A 24,272-nucleotide genomic window follows, 5' to 3' on the forward strand; every position below is an offset into this window, starting at 1 on the left:
TACTAGGACATGGGGCGTCTAAAAGAGACGCCCCTTTTTTAAAATGGGACGTCCTCCGGACGTCCCAAAGGGCTGTTTAGAAAGCCCCATAGAATGTTAATATAGGCTGTATACACTAAAGGACTTTACTTGAAGAGTTTAATTTTGGCAGCTGCAGCTTTGTGTCTGTGGCACTATGGCATGACATGCCACAGCCACTGCAAGTGCCTCTTCTATACATTTATTAAAAGTGCATACACATTGTCCTCTGTGTCTGCACACCTAGACTGACTGTATCTCAACCTTGCAAACATTTATGTGGGAGAGATTGGAAACTGACCCTCTAGGTCAGTGGTTCCCAAACTGTGCCCTTTAAGGGATTTTGGACTTCGGCTCCCAGAATCCCAGATTATTGGCCAACATGGTTGAGGCTTCTGGGAGCTGAAGTCCAAAATCTCCTAGAGGGCACAGTTTGGGGACCAATGCTCTCTCTATATGTTTTTGGAAAGCAACTCCCACAGTGTCTTAGCATTGGGTATGGGAACTGAAGACTAAAAAGACCTGGAAGATACCAATCATCCACCCATTTTTATAGGATCTGTTTTTATACCTTTGTATAGGACATTGGGTTATTAGAGCCTGCAAGTCTCAAAAGAGTACTGTAGTATTTTAAAAGAGAAGATAATTTGCAAAAGCACTTTAATGAATTTCATCACTTTTTTGTCAATTTTTTTGTTCTTGAACAGTGTTCCTTTGTTCTCAGCTTTATTCAGTTGGAGAACTTAAGAGAAAGGGTAGATGTCCTCTGGGTGTGTGTATATGTGTGTGTGCATGCCTTCAAGTCACATGTATGTGAATCTAAAATATACTTCTGGTTTTGCAAACCACGTACTATCTTTCATCTGATGTTTGCTCAGAATATCATCATTCTGACAATAGATTTAATGAGCAGTGAAAGCTGGTTTGCTAGTTTTTCTTGGCCAGTGATCTCCAGTATTGCGAATGCTGTGCTGGTGTCTACTATGGTGGCAGCAAATTACTTGCTTTCTTTTAAAAAGTCTTGATACAATACTACTTTTGGACTTAGTGCCTAAGGCTTGGGAGAGGAGATGAGGATATTGTTGCCATATTGGTCCCGTGGCAGTTATAATTTTCATTTCATCCACATTAGTTGGCATTAAAGGGCAAAATTTTAGGTTGTGATGCAGTCTTTTTAAGTCTTTATGGTTGTAAAGCATAAAGCAGTCGAATCTTAAACAGGTTTTAATTATGATTTCAACTTGACACTGACTTTCAGTAAAATGAAAAATTGCTAGATGTTCTTTGCCATTCAGTTATGATTCATTTGGAGCTTCTTACAAAAAACATAGACACCTAATAATTTGGACAGGGCTGTCTGCTTTCCAGACAGATTGTTCTAGCCAGAATATATTGCTTCACTATGAGTCGTATATTCTAGAGCTCTGTTGTCTGCTGTTGTATGTTTACCTTTTCTCTATTGTTCATTCAAGGTGAGCACTCAAGGCTCATCTTTATCAATGGTCTGTGTGTAGTAAACAGAGATAAGTAGTAGGAAGTGCCTTAAAATTTGGATTTCATAATTAAGCAGCACAGAATTTGATAATTAAACAGCAAGTCTTGTTGCTACAGTCATCAGAAATGTTTTTTCTTAATCCAAACATTTAATACAGGTTGAGTCTCCCTTATCTGTAATTCTGAAATCCAATATATTCCAAAATCCAAAACTGTCCCCATGGGTGGCTGAAATAGTGACAAGTTTGCTTTCTAATGGTTCAATGTACACAAACTTTGTTTCATACATAAAATTATTAAAAATATTGTGTATTAAATTAGCTTCAAGTTATGTGTATAAAGTGTATATGAAACATAAATGAATTTTATGTTTAGACTTGGTCCCACCTCCAAGATATCTTACTATGTACAGTATATGCAAATCTTCAAAAATGCAAAAAACTCAGAAATACAAAACACTTCTCGTCCCAGCATTTTGCATAAGGGAGACTCAACCTGTATAAACCATGTCCATTTGTGCACAAACTGAACTCTTTATATCTGATTATCAGCAGTGCATAACTTACTACAGGAGGCAATTTAAACTGATGACCATGCTGCTAAATTGATAATGTGGACTACTCTTGTCATCTGCTTTCTGATCTTGGGTAAGTTTGTTTCTTTTCATTTCCACTTCTGTAACATGAAGGTTGTATTTTCGTTGGGAAGTGCTTTGTGTCTTCAATTGCAGTTTTGTGCTCATGATTCCATACTCCCCCTGACCCCCTGTCATGCCTGAATTTGTTGTGAGCTTGGATAAGGTATAACATGTTGGTCTGGAATCTTAAAATTAAACCATTTTGGCCAATAGGACTGCATCTGTTATCCCTACTCCTTTGATGTCATAATTCACACAGTTACAGATATATCCATCAAGCTATCCTGTAAAGTAGAGCACAATGTAGTCTTCCCAGCAGCTCTTTTGCTGAAAGGTAGTCCTTAAGTGAGCAACAGTTATCAGAAGCTGCTTTAGTACCCAAAGCCTCTGCAGGTCACTTAAGTAGCCTTGGTTAAATCTAAGTGGTTAAGTCTCTTTTGTTGCTGGCTGTAAGTTTCCCTTAGGAACTATAAAGAACTTGACAGACTTTAGCCCATATCTTACAGATTTGTCATTTGTCTATATACCAAGGTGCATGATCTAACTGAAAGCATTTCCCTAAGTCTAAGCTATTAATGTTAATTAGTAGGGTGCCACAATAGGTTGCAGTTGAGCTCAGTACTTGTGGGTGAACAAAGTAAAGTGTATATAGGTTGTGGAAATGGAGATGTGGAAGATCCATTTTTGGGAGAGTCATGACTGGAATTACGGAGTATGATCAGAGAGTATCTTGTGCTTTCCCAGCAACTCTGAAGTGAAATCCATCTTTTGTGCTTTGACAATCCTAGGTTTTATGATAACAAAGTAAGATCTCAGTGGTAGAGTGAATGCTTTATGTGCAGGTTGAGTTGCGGCATTTTGTGATAGGATTTAGTAAAACTCCTTTCTGACATGCTGGAGGTTACCTACAAGCTATTACTAAGCTAGATAGACCAATAGTCTGGTTTGGAATAAGACATCTTTCTTGTTTCCAAGTTGAGTAAAAGGCAGCATGTAAAATTCAGTGAACTTTCACTTTTTTTCTTCACACACAGCAATCTACTTTTAGGGGGAAAGTTGGTGATTCGAGCATGGTATTGAGAGATTGTAGTTTAGAAAGTAAATTTCACTAGGACTTGCTATATAAATAGCCATAAGAATTCATGCATGGTTCTGGTTAATGGATGGGTCTATATGCCGGTCATTTGCCAGACCGTGTGCTGTGCAAAATAAATGATGTGAGAGAGGGTGTACCTTTCTTCTGATCAGTCTCAGGTAGGACAGTTAGAAATGCTGTGCGTCTACATCAGAAATGAGTGATCTAATCTCACCTGATGTAGCAGTGTACCAGAATTATTTGCTTAGAGTAGTTCACCCTCTTCTTCCTTTTTCAGCAAGTCTTGCAAGCTCTTTCTGACTTCAGTCTTGCTCACAAGAGATGAATATAAAACACATTGAGTCCCCAGCAGCTTTTCTAGTTAAGGAGCTCTCTTGCCTCCTCTATAACTTAGTATGAAGCCTAGGTACTCTTGCTATAACTAATATGCAAATTGAATAAAATGGGGGAAAAAGTGAGGTGTGGGAATAAAAAATGCAAGTGCAGAGATGAGTAATGTGGAGGGAAGTATCTAATTTGCTGTTAGCAAGCAAGTAAGACTGTGCAGTAATTCAGTGCACAGAAATGGGGCCAAGTCAAATGCTCTCCCTCTCTTCTGTACCACACCCTGCTCTTCAGGGACTTGGAGCTTTGTCTGTGAATCTCAGAGTTAGAATGCAGCCTTATCGGGTTAGCTGGCAGCCTAGCCAGAAGAATGGCTTTTAACTGACTCCACAGAAACAGAATTCTGCATGTATTGGTCTCTTGTGGCAAGAATGCAAATGCTTTTGCCTAGCTTTTCATTGTTTGTCTCCTTCCTGCTTTTTCCAGGGTTTTGGCATCAGTGATGAGAAATGGGGTATGATGTAGCACGCTTTCAAGGGGATGTTGATGAAGACCTCATATGCCCCATCTGCAGTGGGGTCTTGGAGGAGCCAGTGCAGGTAGGTGTTAGAGATCAATCTAAAGAGCTCCTGTAAGGTGTTTCTTGTATTTGGTGGAGGTTTTCTATGGCAAATTTGTATTTAATCTTACCTCCTCAAGTCATTCAGCTAAATGATGTGTGTGGTAGTAGAGAAGGGTTTGTTTCTTTTAAAGCTCTGTTTTACAACAGTAATCCAGTTTGATCTACATGAATTTAGCCAAAGAAATACATTTAAAAATGCATTTCCAAAAAATTAAATCTTTGCATATTCCAGTGGAGTTTGCTAAATATTACGGTATTCAAGAGCTGAGGCATAACTTTATAGCATATGTTAATCAGAGAACACCAATCAGGTAAACAGTGAATTCTCTATCATCAAAGGTCTTAAAATTTGATACAATGCTTTTGAAAATAAAAGGCCGCACACTTCATGAGAATAAACTTAATACCAGCTATCAAATCACACAGATTTTCTTAACAGCAATACCCTTTGGGACTGCCATAGCAAAAAATCTAGGGCTCCAAATCTGAGCAAGTTAACACATTATCCACATGTGCAATCCAGTTTGTATTCAGCAGGTTTGAGGGTTGATTTGTTTCGTATAGACATATATAAATATATCTCACTTTAAAATGCAAATGTCAAATGCAGCTTCTGGATCCTCAGGATATATTTTTGTAGACAAGCTATACAAGTATATCTTTAAAAATGTTTTTGGTCATTTGTACAATGTGCAACATAATTTCATAACATTTTAAAAACAACAACATATTGGCTAAAAGAAGTTTCTAAATTAAAAATTTTTAGACATTCACCAGTTAGAAGCAAAATCATTGTTAATCTCCAACATGCAAAGCAGTTTACCTGGTTATCAAGTGTACTAGAAGATCAAAATTAAATCAGTGCTGTAGAATTTTTTTCTAGTCACCCATTCATAATTTGAAAACAGTGCTGTTCTGACAAATATCAGGGTAGCTGTGCAACTTCATATTGTATAAAACAGTTACATAATTCCTGTGTGTGCAATCATGGTATGGTGCAATTTGTATGTAGTGATATGCAGTATCCATATATGTTATTTTTCACTAGGTATTTATCTGCCAAGAAGTATAATTTGGGGCAGTGACCATTATTTATTTATTAATTATTATTTTTATTATTATAATTACTATATTTTTATCGCACCCTTCTCCCAAGACTGGGACTCAGGGTGCCTTACAACATTAAAAGCAGCACAAAAGCATACAAAAAAAGTACATTAAAACAGAATTAAATTACTGCAGTAATTAAAACAAATTACCTGTGAAAATATCAAATCAATTAAAAGGATAAGAATTTTTAAAACACATTAAAACAATATAACACCTCAGCCCATTTTTTAAAAGCTTTCTGTTTTGAATGCATGTCTGAAGAGGAAGGTCTTCACCTGTCAGCGGAAGACCAACAAGGAAGGGGCCATGCTGGCCTTCCTGGGCAGGCAGTTCCAGAGTCTAGGGGCAACAATACAAAAGGCCTTCTCTCATGTCCCCATCAACCGTGCTTGTGATGGTGGTGGGATGGAGAGAAGGGCCTCCTCTGAGGATCTCAAATGCCCAGGCTGGCTCTTATAGGGAAATACTGTCTGCCAAATAGCCTGGACCTAAGCCATATAGGGCTTTATAGGTCATCACCAAAACTGTGAATTGTGCCCGGAAACAAACTAGCAGCCAGTAGAGCTGTTTCAACAGGGGCATTGTGTGGTTTCTGTAACCTGCCCCCATTAACAGCCTGGCTGCAGCTCTTTGGACCAGCTGAAGTTTCCGAACACTCTTCAAAGGCAGCCCCAAGTGGAGTGTGTTACAGTAGTCCAAACGGGATGTAACCAAGGCATGTACCACCATGGCCATATCCAACGTGATGTCATACAATGATGTACGATTGTCACATGTGAATATATATATATATATATATCTTCCTATAGAGGTTGTGTAACATTTGAGGCCACTGCTAAGCACTTTAAAGTCCTGGTTCTTTTATTAGCAGTAGAGAATAAGTTCTTTGTGCAGCTGAAAATAAATTGGATAGGTAAAAGATTGATTTCTCTGATGGGAAGGTGTCCTTGGAGAAAGAGATCTTAAGCTGAACAGCAAGCTTCTGAGTGCTATATTGATTGCTTGACTTGCATATGAAAAAATGATTTGGTGACAGAAATTCTTCTGGGAAACATATTTGGAAGGGGGAAAAAACACTGAGTAAAACTCTGATGTGATTAGTTTTTATCCAGAATAAAGGGTGAATCTTCATGTGTTATATAGGGACTTGTCACTCAGTATTTAGGGGAAAAGCTTCTGTTTCTTGAGAAGCTGAAATTGATGGAGCATAGACTAATTTTTGCACAGGAAACAAGCAGGGACTATTATCCTAGTTTTTCTCCTTATGTAACATCTTCATGAGCAAGTATTAACCAAGAAATATTCCTTAAGTGTGATGTGGCTTGCTTTGATCCTGTGCATCATCTGAAAATATGGGTTTGCTCACCCCCAAGGATCCTGCATCCTTATATTTACTTGGATTTTTGTCCTACGTTTCAAATTTAAAAGGATGTGTTCAGTACAGATTTTAAAAGTTGATATATTTATTTTTAAATGCACAACAAAGAAACAGCAGAATTTTTTAAACACTCAAGAAACAAATGTCTGGATGAAGTAAAGAAAAATTACACAAGTGTCCAGCTAGAAGACCTGCCAAAGCAAAGGCAGACTTTAGAAGATGATAGTAAACCAGCAGGGTGGGTCAGCATAGCTCCCGGGTCACATCCTATATATCACAACAAAGAAAGGCGTTTTGCTTGATCATGTTGACCTATAAAATGCATCCTTCAAGTTGGAATGCTGCTTTTCTGTCTCTTGGTCAGAGGACATTAGAGAGCTGTCGGTGACCTTGGTGCCTCAAGAAACCATATCCATGAAGCTTTAATCCATCCGCATAAAATATTCAAGTAGTGGTAGTGTTTGATATGTGTGCAAAGACTCCCATTGTTGATTGCTATTTCTAATTAAACTGGAAACATTGTAACTTAACAAGCCAACTTGCTGTGTGACTATGTTCAAATCCTTTTTGTTCAGCAAGCGCCCACTCCCATTGGCCCCTCTCTGTTTAAACTTGAAGTGACAGCTTCAAGTCAGCATTAGAACAAACTTTACATTTTATGCATTGTGGCATGGTTTATACAGTAAAGAGCTACATGTCCTGTTCAGCTACTTGTGTTGAAATATCACTCAAAGGGATGACCTTCATCTTGGGAGAGTGGAGAAGGAAATAGACTGAAAGCTTTGGGGATCTCTTTGCTCCGTATTAGTCTGAGTATCACTGTGCATTAATTTTTGCGTTCTTTTTCAAAGCTTGACTGCCCAGTAGTTGCTCCTTGCCCCATCTCTTATCAAGAGCCTCAGCCATCAATTTCAATTTACCTGCATATCAGCAGAATGCCACAAGCTGGATTCAGGGCTTCTGCTTTGTAAGAGTATAGGGTAGTGTCTGTCTGGACACCTCACTTTTTTTTTTCTGAATTCAGTATCTGAAGCACACTTAACTCTTCTAGCAGGAAAAGATTTAGTCTTTTAAATGCTGGTAGCTAAGCATTACTACACTCTCAGTGATATGTGATGCCAGTTTATTGCTTCTGACTAAAACCTGTTGCAAAGCATACACAGCAGAAGGTACAAAATACAAGCAGATAACAATATAAGATGGATACAGTAACCTCTGTATGTCTTTTGTGAATCACTTATCTGAGCATGTCTTCTGATTAGGAGGCAAACCCAGAGAAAGCCACCTCCGTAGTCAGGAAGTTGTGTTCTGTTTCTACTTTGAGAGTAATGACAGGTGGTGTGGAGACAGGCAGAACTGCCTGTCCTTTGCAGAAGCTGGCTGGAAAGAGGCCAAGCCAGAACAATGTTTCATGTAGAGATTCAGTCTCTTCTCTGAGTGGATACTTATCACTTACAGGAGGCTTTTATTTTCTCAACAAGACTGCAGTTCTCTCAGACATATATCTGTGCTGTGGCACGATTCAGGAACTGCTGTACTGTGGAGGTTTTCTTATATCCAGGTTGTCCTTAGCACACAGTCCTGAATTTCAATGGTTTCCAAGGAGTGATTGCCTCATACCCAAGCAGATTGTTAGCATATGTTGGCATTTAGACATATGCATCTGTCTGACTACATATGTATATATAATCAGATATACTAGCTTTAGTCCAGAGAAAAGATTCAGGATGAAACATCCTTCAGAAATAAAATCATGTTATATTCTCCTATAAGATGTTACTCTACAGAACCTTTGATTTCTGGCTCTCTTAGATGTCTTTACTTTCTGCTTTCATTTGACCCAATTTTGAAAACTAGATGCACCCTTGACTTGGAGCTCAATGTACTTTCAGAATGGAGGGAGGGAATATCTTTTAAAAAGCAGTGGAGAAGATAACATTGGTTTCAAATTCAGTGCGACAAACTCACCATAGGTATCATTCCCCAGGCCTTAGTTTCATAGTATGTAATATGGGGAAGATGACAATTTACTTCAAAGGATGGTTGGATAGACAGTAAATGAAATAGTTAATGTTCCATTGTCTAGGCAGATGGTCTGTTTTAGTCTCCCAGAATTTTGTTTTGTTGCAGACTTCACAAAAAGCTAGACTTACAACGTAGGCATTTTATAGCATTAGCTTTTGAAGAGTTGTTAACTTTGTCCAGAGTTTCTGCCATGTCATCATTTACAGATCAAAACAGGAGGATTCAAAGGACAGGGATTACATAGATTTTTTTTTTCAAAAAAAGGAGGACTGTTGAATACAAACATTCCACCTCATGTGATCCTGTTTCTCCTTATTCTTGTATTTAGATAGATATTGTAGGATAACCTTGATTTTATGCTCATAAAGACTCCTTTGGGTAAGAGGCAATTGTCTACCCTGCAGAACTTTGAAATTGGAATATATCTTGCAGCTGAGGACTCAGCAGTTTGCTTACAGTTACTTGGCTTGATAGGTGGCCACCAAGTAGAACAAATGTGGCTTCGCTTCCGTAGATATGTTATTTGCTTGCTGCAGAAGCATACAATCTGTATTATGGCTTAAAAATAATTTAATACTTTCCTAATAAATTTGTATGGAGTTAATGGAAATAATGTAAACCCTCCTCTCCAAAAAACTTCATTACCACCAAAGAAGGGTGGTAGTTTAATGCATCATTTATTAATAACCTAGGATTTCTTCTGAAGTGTTGTGAATACATATGAAACCATGGTTTTAGCTAGCAGCACTGGCAAAAACACCTCTGAGTATTCCTTGCTTAATAAAACCCTATGAAATTCATGGGATTGTCATAAGTCAGCAATTGACTTGAAGACATATACAGTCACACAAAGTCAGTCCAGTTGAATTAATTCTCACAAGACATTTGTTTCCTGATGATCACTGAGAATGTTTGGAGACTGAGGTCATAAAGGTAATCTCTGTCTGTGAAGTCGAAGGCTTTCATGGCAGGCATCCATAGTTTTTTGTGGGTTTTTTGGGCCATGTGGCCATGTTCTAGAAGAGTTTCTCCTGACAATGAGCACTAATCAAGCAGACACTCATCCTTTTTATATACCCTCCCACCCTGAGGCCTGCCATTAGCAACAGAACAATACACATGCAAATCACTCCTGCCTTCCCAGGTCACACAGTGTGTGTGTTCGCGCATGCACACACACACCCCCAACTCCTTTCCAGGCAAGCATTCTCTGAAGATGCCAGCCAGAGATGCTGGTGAAATGTCAGGAAGAAATTCTCCTAGAACATGGCCACATAGCCTGAAAAACCCACAAAAAACTATAATCTCTGTCTGTTTCTTACATGTTAAACAATGATTATTTGCAAAGATAATAATGTATTTTGCAGGTTTTAAAATTATTTTCTATTTTTCTTGTATATTAAATAAAAAATAATGAATTGAACAAGATGACAGTTGAAGCTGCTTCTCTGACCTCTGTGATCAATAGAAACAACCAGAATTGTTGATAGATAGGTCAGTGGACTTCTGAAAGTCACGACATGTTTTCATGCATTTGTACATTTGATTTAATAATTTGACTTGGCACAATGCTTTCTGCAGCATTGCTTAGATGTATATCTGTCACTTTTTGGTTTTTGGCTGAAGAGTAAATTTTCAAAAATAATACTATAAATTGAGCTGACAAGCCATAATTTAATACAGTGGTGCCCCGGGATACGAAATGATCGCGTTACGAAATTTCCGGGGTACGAAAAAGTTAGATTGGAAAAAACTGTTCCGGGTTACGATGTTTTTTTCGGGTTACGAAATTTATTTCGGCGTGAAATTCAAACGCAAAGCGCGGCTAGCGGCTTTCCAGCGCTAACGGAAAGCCTTTTCGGGTTGCGAAATTATCGGGTTACGAACGGAGCGGCGGAACGAATTAATTTCGTAACCCGAGGTAGCACTGTAAATGGGAGAATGAGCCAAAGAGTATTTATTCTGATATAAACTACTTGATGGCAAGGATGCGATATTTAATACGTTAACAAAGCAGATAGGAAGAAAAACCATTCATTTGAGATGTGGTGCTGGAACAAATGGGCCCTAGAACAAATCAAGCTGGACATCTCTCTGGAAGCCAAGATGACTAAACTGAGGCTTTTGTACATTGGTCACACCACAAGAAAGCATTACTAAGCAGAGCAGTGGAGGACAGGGAGTCTTGGAGATACCTCATCTACAAGGGTCACTATGGGTTGAGATCAACTTGAGGGCAGGTAACAGCAACAACCAAATGCAACATTTCATATCTGGCAGCTGAAATGCTCTGTTTCACAGTGATAGTTTGACCATAATATTTAAAATAGTATCTACTAGTAATATTTAAAGGACCATCGCCTCCCAAAAATAGTATTCTACGGTGAACTCACCATGGGTTAGAGTAAGAGGGGTGCCCCAAAAAAGAGATACAAGGACCCCCTGAAACAACATCTCAGGCTCAACCAAATTGATCACCAGCAATGGTACGCCCTGGCCTCACACCGGGAGGCATGGAGATGTACTATCCATGATGCTGCAGCCTTTTTTGAAAGCTCACGCTGAACGAGTCTCAAAGAGAAACAACAACGCAGAAAGAACCACAACCTGGCAACATCACCCAAGGAGACTTTCTGCTGTGCCTTCTGCAACAGGACTTGTATATCTCGGATTGGCCTTTTTAGTCATCAACATGCTTGTAGAATGCGCGGGATGAGTCCTTCCTGAATCTTTGTTCGCAAAGTAAAGCCAGAGATATGTATAACTTCAGCTAGTGGTTTAATTTGACCCCCAGCAGTGCTTTCAGCCACAAGGACACCCCTTTTTTAATTAGTATTATTCACTGCCACTGTTTATAGTTCTTTAACTTATTTCCCTGTGTGAACTGCAGTGGAGGCTTTGAGTGACATTCCCACTCCACTCTGTGCTGTTCAGCTATTTGTTCCTATTCGGCATGGCTTTGCTCATGGGAATTGTCCAGGAATAGCTTAAGAATTTTTTTTCTCTGTGAGGCGAAGCAGCAAATAATGCACATCCCTAAGTCATTTGTCTCTGAACTCCATTTAAGTTACTTGACACATGGGAGAGGTATCACATCCCCCCTCCCCACTTACAGCAATGAAAATGCAGTAATATCAATATTTAACAAGTTGTCTTTTTGTGACACTCAAAGCCTGCTGCTTACAGCAACTGCTTTACTTAGACTAATATTGGGGTAGGTCCTGGAATCAGCATCTTGGATTTACTAAAAAGGAAGCCTCAGCCAAAGTTTATGTTCAGACATGGGGGTGGAGGTGTTTGTGGATTAATAAAAAGGAGATCTCAGCCAAAGATAGTGTTGTTCACATCGTGTGTGTGTGTTTTGCTTGTTTGCATGCGCGCATAAGCATAGCCTAGTGTCCTGTGCCTTTGTTTCAGCCCACATGGGGCTGAGTCAGTGAGCAAAGGTAACTCTGTTGGCCACTATTTTCTTGTTCAGTTCAAAATATGAGCCCTGTTAATTAATTGTAAACTATTATTAGTAAAAACTTGGGTAACAGATTCTTCTTCCAGATTTGGTATCACTGTGTTCTAGCAGTAAGGCAATAATTTCCCTTCATTTCATATTGATTCTTTTTGCTGCTTACCAAGCAGATGAGGGTCTTGTAACCTAATCTGATTCTGACTTTTCTGCAAGTGGTGTGTGTGTGCTTCAAATATAGCAGTACACTAGATATGTTGTCACTTCTGTAGTGTGTTAATCCAGTTGTAGCCTTCTGATATTTAGTGGATTGACCATCCTCACTGGGGAGCATATGCTATAAAATGAGCATAGGAGTGCTCAGTACAGCAGATGCCCAGGCAAACCTTGGGAATATACCAGAAGAAATTGTAGATGCATTACTATGAGGTAGAAAGCATGGGGGAAACCCAAGAAATATAAATTAACTTACATGAAATGAAACTTCTCACTTTCTTCCAGTGAGGAGTGCTTAGGAGATGTAATGCTACGACAAGGAGCTGAGCTGGTAAAGTGTAGAGTATTTACATGTGAATAATTTCTTCTTGAAAGAGGAGTCATAGCTAAATCTGTGCCTTACTGTCAACTGTGATACTCACAAGCCATGTAGTGAATACATCTGGCCTAAAGGGAGGAACTATGGGATGAAACAGACAGCCATAAAAAGCCAGCTTCCAGCTGGCTTGGAAACATGGCATACAGATGATCACACCCCCAAGATGCCCGAAAGCGAGTTTCATGCCACCTGGCTGCCTACATGTGGGCCAGCTTCCAGCTGCTCTGGCGGCACAGCATTTAGACCCCACATGCTGCTGGAATGCCTGAAATCAGCTTCCGTCTGCAGCATGGTGGAAAAGCTGGCTTTTTTCGAGCGCAAAAAGGAGTGACTATTTGCCACTTCTTTTTGGCCTGGCATAATGACAGATCGGGGCCGTGGTGTGCAGTTGTCGTGGTCCCATTCTGGTTTTCTCAGGGGCAGCTTCAAGATGCCCCTTCAGTGCAGTCTTGTTCTGTCCCTTAGCTATCCTACAAAATAGGCATTAGTGCATTTTTTAAATTGAAAAATATATTTAAACTCTAGAATTGATGGTGATGACAGACATTTAGAGTCTCAGAATTTATGGCAGCACACAAAAAGCTGCTTTGTAGATGGTTCAAAATTGTGCTTCCCTGAGGTTAAACCCACAAGATTGCTCTGATGATCTGTTCTCAAATTGAACTCTGTGTACCTCCTTGAAGTACTTCAGAGTGAGAATGGCAGACATTGATATGTAATACAGGTGATGTGAAGTATAAAAGTTTCTCCCTCATATAGTTATGGTAGGTTATTTTCAGATCTACTCACTAGTGGTAGTTCTCCTGCATTGCTTCCTTAAAGTCTTGTAAAGTAAGTTACCGTATATACTCATGTACAAGTTGAGGGCAGGTTTGGGGGACAAAATTTTGGATTTTGATATGACCCGTGGATAAGTCGAGGGTACAACTTAGGGGCATGTAACAAAGGATGTAAGTGACAAAGCCCCCAACATGCATGCATGCTCTCCTTGCAAAATACTATCAGGGCAGTTTCCCTCCTCCCTAGGAAAGAGGGAGACATACACACACTCTCTCTCTCTCTCTCCTTGTAAAAAAAAAAAGCAATCAGGGCTCTTTCCCTCCTTTCCCAGGGAGCAAGGGAACAGCCCCAATTGATTTTTGTGAAGCATGTGCATGTGTGTATGCCTTCCTCTTTACCAGGGAGCAGGGAAAGAACCCTGATTGCTTTTTGCAAGGAGAGTGTGTGTATATGCCTTTTTCTTTACCAGGGAGCAGGGAAAGAATCCTAATTGCTTTTTTGCAAGGCATGCATGTCTCCCTCTTTTTCCTTTTCCAGGGAGGAAGGGAAAAAAACAATCGGGGCTCTTTCCCTGCTCCCTGGGGAAAAAGGAGACATGCACACACACGCAAAAAGCAATGGGGCTCTTTCCCTGCTCCCTGGGAAAGGAGTTAAAGAGGAAGACATACAGAGCATTCTCTCCTTGCAAAAAGCAATCAGGGCTTTTCCCCTCCTCTCTGGGAAAAAGGGACACACACACACACACACACCTTGCAAAAAGCAATGGGGACTCTTTCCTTCTCTGGGAAAAAGGGAGACACACACACACACTCTCTCTCTCCTTGCAAGAGCAATCGGGGCTCTTTCCCTCTCCGGGAAAGGGGGAGACAACACACACACGAGCGCCTTGTAGAAGCAATCAGGGCTCTTTCCCTCCTCCCTGGGAAAGGAGGAACTCACAAACTCTCCTTGGCTGAGCAGCAGCTGCGGAGGTAAGGGGAATGGTGTGTTGGGCAGAACTTTCTCAGCACTAGTACTGTATTGACCCTTGTATAAGCCGACCCAAAATTCTGGGGTCAGGTTTTTGACATAAATTTTTCTAATTATAGACGAGTATATACGGTAGTATCTTGATCTGCCACTGGTAGCTTGGGATGACTTAACTAAGTGATGGGTGCTCTGTCCTGTTTCCCACTCTTCCTGATCATGAAAAGTGCTTGGTAAAAGAGACTGAATAGAAAACAGATAAGAGCCCAAAGATATAGAAACAGCAGTTAAGTAACAGGAACCTGATGTAATCTGAATTGTCATGCCTTGCTTTGTTTTCTCCTCAGGCTCCTCACTGTGAGCATGCTTTTTGTAATGCCTGTATCACCCAGTGGTTCTCCCAACAGCAGACTTGCCCTGTGGACCGAAGTGTTGTGACTGTGGCCCACCTGCGTCCAGTTCCCCGGATCATGCGTAATATGTTGTCTAAGCTGCAAATCACATGTGACAATGCTGTTTTTGGTTGTACTGCTGTAGTACGACTTGACAACCTAATGTCTCACCTCAATGACTGCGAACACAATCCAAAGCGGCCTGTGACGTGTGAACAAGGATGTGGGTGAGTACTGTCCAATGTAGATAATTCTGACCCAAGGCACCATTAAATGATGATAATTTAAGTCTAAAAGCTTCATTGCATTAAGGAGGGGTGATTTTTCAGGGCAGGAGCCACAGTGTTGGGAAAGATTTAGTCCTTCCTGTCCTGGTAGTACTTTCTCCCTCCAAATGCTCTCCATTCATTGCTGCAGTTAGGAATAAATAGATGCTTTTGGGTCTTCATAAAATGTAATTGTAGTGGGAGAGGAACATTTTCTTTCTCTGATCATAAGCGTTTTTTGTGGCAAGTTTATATATGTACTGTATGTGTTGTGTGTTGTTTTGCATTCAAGGGTTTGCTTGTCATTTTTCTTCAGAGGGGCCTTGTTATTGCCATTCTCCAAGCCTGAGAGAGTGTGACTTGCCCATGGTCATCCAATGGGTTTTCATATGGTCAGCAGCATTTCACCTGCTTGTTCACCTAAACAAGCAAACAAGACATCAGCTGTGTGATCCACCCTGTCAAAGCTCAGTGGGAGGTAGCTTTTATGATGCGTGATGTGTAAGCCAGTTGCTCAGTACTGGCACCCAGTAGCATGGGGCAACTTAAATCAGGGCCAGTTTGCTTAGAGTGTAGCTTCTTACTTCAGCAATGACCAGTGCTGAGACATGTTCTCCTTTCTCTTTTTCTTCTGTTCCTTCTTTTGTACAGCTTGGAAATGCCCAAAGATGAGTTACCGAATCATAACTGCATCAAACACTTAAGGTCAGTGGTGCAGCAGCAACAAACAAGAATAGCTGAGCTGGAAAAGACTTCAGCAGAGCATAAGCACCAGCTGGCAGAGCAGGTACTTGTTTTGTTTTGTTTGTGGTTCTTCACAAATCACGAGTTAGATTTAAAGGTGCATCCCCTCTATTTGAGAAGAAATAAAAGTTTTTACTAGGCATTTTTGGAATTGCTATTTTTTTTAAAATTTATTTTCTTGCTGTACAGAGGTTAAACTTCCCAGAGCCTTTATATTTCTTGAGCATGTCTGCAGTCCTGACTATCTACTTACTTATTTGTTAAATTATTTTTTTATCCTGCCCTTTTATCATGAGTTCTTGGGATACCAAACAGATAAAACTATATAAACAATTTAAGCAGTTCTATATTAAAATCAAGACATAATTTAAACAAGATAAAACATGTTGAACAACTCAAATCAGTTTTTAAAGGTAGAGTTTTAAAAAACATGTTTAAAAGTACTGTGAACCTTTGGTGTTTATAAAAAATGGCAAAATCAAGGTTTCCTTTTTGGAATTATTTTTGAGGGGGGAGTATTTTCAAGCCATGGATGAAGAACCTGTGAATAAGGAGGGCCAACTGTAAATTAGGTTCCAAAGATTTTAATAAAAAGCCATGTTCTGACTTAACACCGAACAGGAACCAACGTTGACACAAGTTGGGCCCTGTTAGCAGTCTTGCTGCTGAATTTTGCATTAACAGGAGCTTCAGAATCATCTGTAAGAATGCAGTCTTGTACTGCAGGATGATAACAGCTATCAAAGGAAAGGGTAGAGGGATTTATAGTGTACTGTGCAAAGGCAAGTTTCAAGAGTGAGGCTCTGGATTCTGTTAACTGAGCTAATGTAATACCTTCTAGAATAACAGTCAGTAAATGATAGCTTCTCAGTCAAATTTGACTCCTTGGCTTTTGCTATCTGTTCTCCCACAATCAACTTAAGAGGTAAAGGAGGGTGTGAATGAGCAATACCTATGGCACTGGGGATTACAATGTTCTTTTAGCAAAGTTTCTTGCTGATGTGAGTTCTGTGAAACTTCAGAGTGATGAGAAAATGTGACAACATGGAACTTTCTCAAGCACTCTCCTCTGAGAAACGGATCTAGTCAGAACTGAGGGACAAGAGGTGCTATATTGGCAATATGTAAAAGTTGAAAAAAAAGTGCTCTCAGGAGGTAGGAAACTTAATTATACTGGGAAGCCCTGAGTCTGGGGCACCAAGTTAGCCTAACCAGCAACAAAGCAAACAGACCTGAAGGGAAGAGGCAAGAAACAGAGCCAGAGGTCTAACTGGGGTTTTGATTAAAGATGGGGAAATTATTTCATAAGCAGTACAGCCTCAAGAAGGGGACTTGGAGTGAATAGAGGGAAATACTGACTGGGAGACAGAGAAGCTGAAGGCAGCAGACCGTGAAGAAACCCAGAGCTGAGGAAAGAAAAAATCAAGAGGATGATAAGGACAAACTTCATGCAGGGCTAGACTTGCCTCTTTGTTCTGGCGGTCCTCCAAAAGCTGTATGACTGGTAGAAATGGCTAAAGGTCAGGAGAATTGTGATTCAGAATACAAATTTTGCAGGGGGAGATGTTGCCTTCAGGCTGTGCTAAGAAACTCCAGAAATCTCTGGTTGTTCACTATAACCAGATAAATGCTTAGCAAAACGTATCTTTGCCCTGACTTTATGAGGATGCTCTTTTATTCTTAGGCTTGCCTGCCATCTACTTTTTCGGAGGCATGGGAGCCTGTAACAGAATAAAGCAAAAAACCCAAAGCTATTGTTAGAATTTTGAGTGATTTGAATTAAGCAGTCCCTGCAGAGAATTAGGAGAGTGGCCATTGGAGGGTGGATTATTCCAGGTAGGCATCCCTCAGAGAAGCACGTAAAATCAAAATAATGAGTAGCAGTGGTGGCACTGGGTCATGACTTCTTTCCTTTCTACCTTGGTAAACTTGCCAAATAATGACATGCAGTTGCTGTCACAGCTGAAGATGTTGAGGGAGGCAAAGAATGACCAGGCCTCATCTCCTTCCTGCAGAGTTGTCATATTCAGGTAGAGCCTTAGGCTTCTAGTATGATTTCAATTTTTAACTTCCTTTTGAAGTTAGATTGACTGAAAATATACTTTCCTCCATTTAGTCTACATGTTAACTGAAAATCTAGGTTCCAGATACCACATGATAGTTGGTAACAGCTGTTGAATTGTAGCAAAGAAGTCATAGCTCAGCTGCCTGACTGAACAGTCATTCTCAATTAAAACCTAACACATCTGCAAAGCATAATAAAGACAAATTTATAAACATATGGTTTATTCATCAACATCAATAAATAAATCTGTCAGATTCTCAAAAGATTGCTTGATGTTTGGCACACAGTCTCCTGACTTACGAGTAGAATTACAGAGTTAGAAGGAACTGCAGAGGCTATCTAGTTCAGTCCTCTGCAGTACAGGAATGCACAGCTAAAACACTCCTGAGAAGTGGGCATCCAACCTCTGTTAAGACTTCTGATGAGGAGACTGAGGGAAGGAGCAATGGCATAGACCTAGCAGTTGCTATCTTCTCCCCCAGTCAAATTTCATCTCCATGTGTTTATCTGAGATTGCTGAATTTTTGTTCATTCTTGCTTTAATAGGTTTTGCTTTCTTGAAATTAGTACAGCAAGATCCTGTTTAATGTGAGGAATACATTTTGGGACCATTTGCATATAATGAAAATTATGGATAATTACAAACCCTATTTTTCTAACCTAAAATAGTGATGTCTTTGGCTTCTGTTGGAAACATACCATAGAATTGTGCTGGAGGACCTAGAAATGCATAGAGAATACACTTGGCTAGGCATTTCTAGGTCCTCTAGCACACTTCTGTGGAATACTTAGGCTAGAGATTGACTGAGACAGCATGCAAACATGACTAATGGACAGGTAGTGTACAGCAAATCAACACGAGATAACACAGAAACATGAGAGAGAGCTGTATGAGGGACCCACAACTCTTTGCAGATACATAAAATGGTGTTCAATGAATCTGAATTAAACAGCCTTACTATAGTTTAGAGTTGCAAAGCTTTAGGTTGTCATCTAAGCATTAATTCCTATCTCAGGTTTCTCTTAAGTTTCCCATGTCTGGTTTTGCTTAATTTTTCTACCTTTGTTCTGGTTCTTGCAGAAACGGGACATTCAGTTGTTGAAAGCATATATGCGAGCAATACGTAGCGTCAACCCCAACCTACAGAATTTGGAAGAGACTATTGAATATAATGAAATCCTAGAGTAAGTGCAATATTCTTGGCTACACTGGGGTAGAAGCGGGGTAATATAAAGAGAGTTCAGTCACGGCCAAGTATCATCCAGGAGCTAATCTTGTTGGGAAATGATGTGAATACAGATTCATTTCTGTGGATAAAATAATTTGAAGACCAGGTAGCATGTTGTTTTGCCGTATTCAAATTTGTTTTTCCAAAAGAAGATGGGGGGGGGGCATAAATTTGAAACAACTTGGAGGCATACCACCACAACAACAAGAAGTGTTAATTGAGGAAAATAATAGTTTTTGAGTTTAAAGAAAAATTGCTTGCAAATATAAATATTATTTTTAAGGAACTAGTGACCTTGCTGCATAATTGTTAATACTTCAGACACAAGCAATGTTTGTGAGGGTTTTGCAATATACTGTATTGACTCAAAGGCTCTTGAATATAAACTTTAGATGTTTTGTAAAGCATGTGCTACAGGTTTTCTTAGATTCCTGGGCTGTTATAAACAGTTTGGTCAGAACCTGACTGGTTAAAACATATAGAAACAATAGTCAAGAGAGAAATGGTATTTCAAAGTCTTTGGACAGATACCATGCCCATTTACGTCCATTCCCCTCTAGTCTGATCCTCTGGCTGCCAAGCTCCAGGAACAAATGGGGAACATACTATACAACCTCTAGCAGTAATAATGAACTTTGTGTGACAGATTTTTCAGGAAACAAAAATCTCATGATGGTATTGTAAATGTACCTTTTCTTGCTATTTGAATTTAATGCTCTGTGTTCACCATGAAATGCAGGGTGAAAGATAAGTAACTTGGATAAGGACTTTAACTATTAGGTCATTATTTTACCTTATTTTACAGTCATTTATTTTTTGTTGTTGTTGATGTGTGCCTTCAAGTCATTTCTGACATATGGCAACCCTAAAGCTGGGGTTTTCTTGGCAAGATTCTTCAGTTGGGGCTTGCTATTGCCATCCTATGAGGCTGAGATAGTGTGACTTGTCTAAAGTGGGTTTACATGGCTGAGCCAGAAATCAAACCCTGATCTCTAGAGTCGCAGTTCAATTCTCAAACCACTGCACCACGCTGGCTCTCATGCTGGAATTTTGTATCACTGCTGTTAGAGAAAACAAAACTAGCTATGGTGTTAATGTAGGGGATAATAAAATGTATCTATGCAGATATATGTGTAGATATATTAGGAAAAAATAAGATTAAATATATCTTCTAAAACAATTATTTTACCTTTGGATGTACAGGGTGATGATATTTTTAAGGTGCACACACATTACATATTTTGTTTCAGTGGGGAAATATGTTCCCCATTGTGGCAGATGGTGGGATCAGAGGGTGACAGTGCTAAGTCTCCATTCAAGGCTGCCTGTTGATGCTCTAAATAAATCTGACATCTGTGGAGTCATAGCATCACACCTGAGAGAGGAAGTTCACGGTCACAGGTTAGAATAGAATACAATCTGGGCTTTGTTGTCTTAAATGGTAGTGCCATGAGAAAACATGACATACTGAAAAATGTAACAAACTCAGTATTCACCATGTGACTTTCTTTTTAATTGGCTTTTAGGTGGGTGAACTCCTTGCAACCAGCTCGGGTAACACGGTGGGGTGGTATGATCTCTACACCTGACGCTGTACTTCAAGCTGTAATCAAGCGTTCATTGGTGGAAAGTGGCTGTCCAACATCTATCATCAATGAACTGATTGAAAATGCCCATGAACGGAACTGGCCACAGGGCTTGGCCACCCTAGAAACCCGCCAGATGAACCGCCGCTATTATGAAAACTATGTGGCCAAACGCATCCCAGGCAAGCAGGCTGTGGTAGTGATGGCCTGTGAAAACCAGCACATGGGTGAGGAGATGGTGCTTGAGCCAGGCCTGGTGATGATATTTGCACATGGAGTGGAGGAAATCTAAAAACTTAGCAGAGATGATTAGAACAATGTGCTTGAAAGAAAATACATACTGTGTCCACGCTGAGTGAAACTGCCCCCCTATTGTGCCGCATCAGGGCATTATTCTGTATGTTGATTAAAACACCACTTACTAATGATACTGGGCAGGTGCCCAGCAACTTATGCAAAATGCCATGCTGCATTCCTTTCCCCTTGTGACAACTTACTCCTGGTCTAGTGTTGACACAGGTCTCCAAGTTTCTGCAAAAAAGCACAAGATATCCCTGTGTGCTCCTGAAAAAGCAGTGGGCTTCTGTCATAAGAAGTGTTTGATCTCCTGATGTGACTGAAGTGGCCCCAGTGGCTTAGTTCTAGTTCTAGAGTATGACAGGCTTATGACCCTTGACTTTAAAAAATGCCAGAGTTGAAAGTTTATTCTGAAGACTTCTTCCCCACCCCTCGTTGTCTGGCTTCTCTTGTTGTTATTTAAGGTATTTCTGTGCAGGCCACACACTTTTCTGTTGTGGCCCATAGGATCAGACTTTCTACACTGTACCTTTGAGGCACAATTCTGCAGCCTTTCTGTAGGGAGGGAGGGATAGGGCAAGGGATGGAAGAGTACAAACATGAGAAGGCAGATGCCAAACTAGTGGTGCAAGTAATGCCAAATAAGATACCCAGTACCAGTAGTGATTTTTTGGCATAGAAGGTGTAGTAGAGCCAAAAAAGCTAGCCTGTCATGAAGACTATCTCTGTGACTCATGTGGGATGAATGGTCTTACATTGCACAGGAGACAGGCCTGCCTTTTTGGACAGGCTCTGGTTTTCAACAAAAGGTAGCACTCTTTGACAGTGTCCTGCTGCTGCTGCCTCTGCCAAGCAAAATGGAATTCTCACCATGAAGGCCAGATGTCATCTTCCTTCTTGTACTCTAGAAGTGCCGCTGATGTCAGGTGCTTTTCTGACCAGATCTTTATCACAGGATACAAGCCTTCAAGCAGACACCTTCACTCAGTCTGATCCAATACAGGCTCCTCTGAATTGCGTGTGCCATTTAAGGTTGTATCAACTTACAGCCTTTCAAAGAAAACAGAAAAAAGAACATCAACCTGGATAAAACTGTCATGTTGTCTTATGTTGGCTGTTTTGATAAATTTCTGTGTAATTTTTTTTTTTGACATCTTGATGATTGTTCAGTATTTTTTGTACTATTTTTGCCTTTGTATGTTTCCCTGATTGTATTTTTTTTTAAATACAGTGGCCAGGAATGTCTTCAAGACCAACCTTAGTTTTATCTGTCCAATTTAATTTATTTTGCCGTTCTTTTTTACAGCAACTTTTCTTCATTTGTGTTGCTTTAAATATAACTTGCTTTAAGCATTTGCGCTGGAGTTGGTGGTGCAAGGAATAAATGTGTCAATAAAAGGAGCACTTTGATCTGCTCTGACCAAAACATTGACAAATATGGTCCCTTTTGAATAGCTTTTGTCTCTTTGACACCCTGAATATTCTCAGGCAGAAAGTTTAAAAACATTCCCATTCTTGTATTATTGATGCCTGAAATGGTTGCTGTTACTACTTCAGTGGGAAAGATCTGCAGAGTGGTTGACCGTAGCAACTGTAATGTCTCCAGTGTAGAATTTTCACCGCTTAGACAGCTGCATTTTCAAAATCTCTGGGACAAGGAGCTCCTAGAAAACTTACAGCAGGAATGATGGTTGCCTGAGGAGTGCTGCTTCTGCTGCCCCACTGCAGTATGAATACAGTAGGATGTATAATTTGAGTGAAGTGCTTTTCCAATCATGTATTATATATATAATAAGTGGTCTAGTTCTACCTGATGACCCTGTAGTGGAAAAATAACGTTTGTTGAAATAAGATTCTCACAGCAATTGGTAGCCAGCAGTCTGGTCCTTTTGCTGAAAGGAAAAAGGGGGGATAGTTGGAAGATGTAATTCATAAATGTCACTCACCTAATAAGAACAACTCCCATCCCTCTCACAAAACTTCCATCATTCCCATGAACAAAGTGCATGGCTAATGCAGCTTAGCTTTTCTTATGAACTGGAATATTCACCAGGCAGATGCTGTTTCAAGTTCCATTCTGTGGGAAATGCTTGTGCTTTGGAGGCTGTAAATCTGCAGCAGTCATTCAGTTTGGTGGCCTTTACCTTTTCTGTAAACCTGTTCAGTAGGTTTTGGTGTTGCTTTTCAGCTCAGCTGTATCAACCATAGTCTTCCTTTGGTCTAAATTTTTGCTGGCACACTGCTCTGCTTCTCTTCCTTGCCTCATCTCAGTAGAATTTTCCTTTACAAACTGAGTCTGTTTCTGATATTGTTTCCAGTGGTGTTTCAGGTTTCATATTTGGAGCAGTGCAAGCTACTTAAAGTAATTTTGCAGGTCATGTCTAAGTACTTCTGTTTTGTAAGTCATGTTTTCAAAACACTGGGAACAGGCTTCAAAAGCCAGATCAGTTTTAGGGATGGAATGAGATGTGCTCGTATTCTTGTCAGTGACCTGACATGTTTTGAAAGGGGATCTTCTGACTGGAAATAATTTCCAGTAGAGTCCCTGTTGCTCAGGAATTTGAAAAAAAAAAAGCTGCTAAATCCAACCTAATAACTGCATCTTGAGCTATCTGCATCCCTTCACACCTCATTTTTCCCCTTGAAGTCTTGCTGTCACCCTTTCTTGTGCTCTGAAGTATATCATAGGATTTGTCATGTCTCCTCCCAGTATGCAAGTTATTGACTGCATTTTGTCTTTTGCTGTTTCAATTGCATTAACTGCACTAATAAATTGCCTTTTTCTTGAATCCTTTACATGCTTTCTTCAGATTCTGTAATGCACTGCATCCTGCATGAAATGGTAGCAAAGCTGCTTAGTTCTTTTTCGCCTTAACCTTTTCCTGCAAAACAGTGTGGGTCCATCAGTAACACATTGGTAGTAACCTGAGATTAAGCATAGAGTGAGCACAAAGAGCTATAGAGATTCATGGCAGGTGTCATGCCACTGTCTGACCTTATGACTTTCCTAATATTTGCTTCCACCTTCTTTCTCCTCTGACCACCCAGACTGAGGCACTATTTTGGATTCAGATTAATTTCAGATCAGAGTGAGGGCTGAGCAAACCTGCTGGTTCCTCTTTACCAATACAAGATGAGATTTAATTTATCCAGTCTTTCTTCTTTGTAATCTCTGCAAATAACACAAA

General features: G+C 40.0%; 1 protein-coding gene across 5 annotated transcripts in view; it reads left to right on the plus strand.

The window, feature by feature from the left end:
* Positions 1–23,878, plus strand: part of RNF41 (ring finger protein 41) — a 37,458-nt gene extending 13,580 nt beyond the window's left edge. For 4 of the 5 annotated variants that reach the window (XM_042451356.1, XM_042451355.1, XM_042451357.1 and 1 more), the window contains 6 exons: positions 2,064–2,159; positions 4,056–4,168; positions 14,853–15,124; positions 15,815–15,950; positions 19,054–19,157; positions 20,728–23,878. In XM_042451356.1, coding sequence (XP_042307290.1) covers positions 4,079–4,168; positions 14,853–15,124; positions 15,815–15,950; positions 19,054–19,157; positions 20,728–21,079 — 954 coding nt within the window. In that variant the 5' untranslated portion in view covers positions 2,064–2,159; positions 4,056–4,078 and the 3' untranslated portion in view covers positions 21,080–23,878. The remainder of the gene's footprint in view (positions 1–2,063; positions 2,160–4,055; positions 4,169–14,852; positions 15,125–15,814; positions 15,951–19,053; positions 19,158–20,727) is intronic. The other variant, XM_042451358.1, reaches the window with a different exon arrangement.
* Positions 23,879–24,272: the final 394 nt, after the last annotated feature.

Source organism: Sceloporus undulatus, chromosome 2 (genome assembly GCF_019175285.1).
Source record: "Sceloporus undulatus isolate JIND9_A2432 ecotype Alabama chromosome 2, SceUnd_v1.1, whole genome shotgun sequence".
Lineage (NCBI taxonomy): Eukaryota > Metazoa > Chordata > Lepidosauria > Squamata > Phrynosomatidae > Sceloporus > Sceloporus undulatus.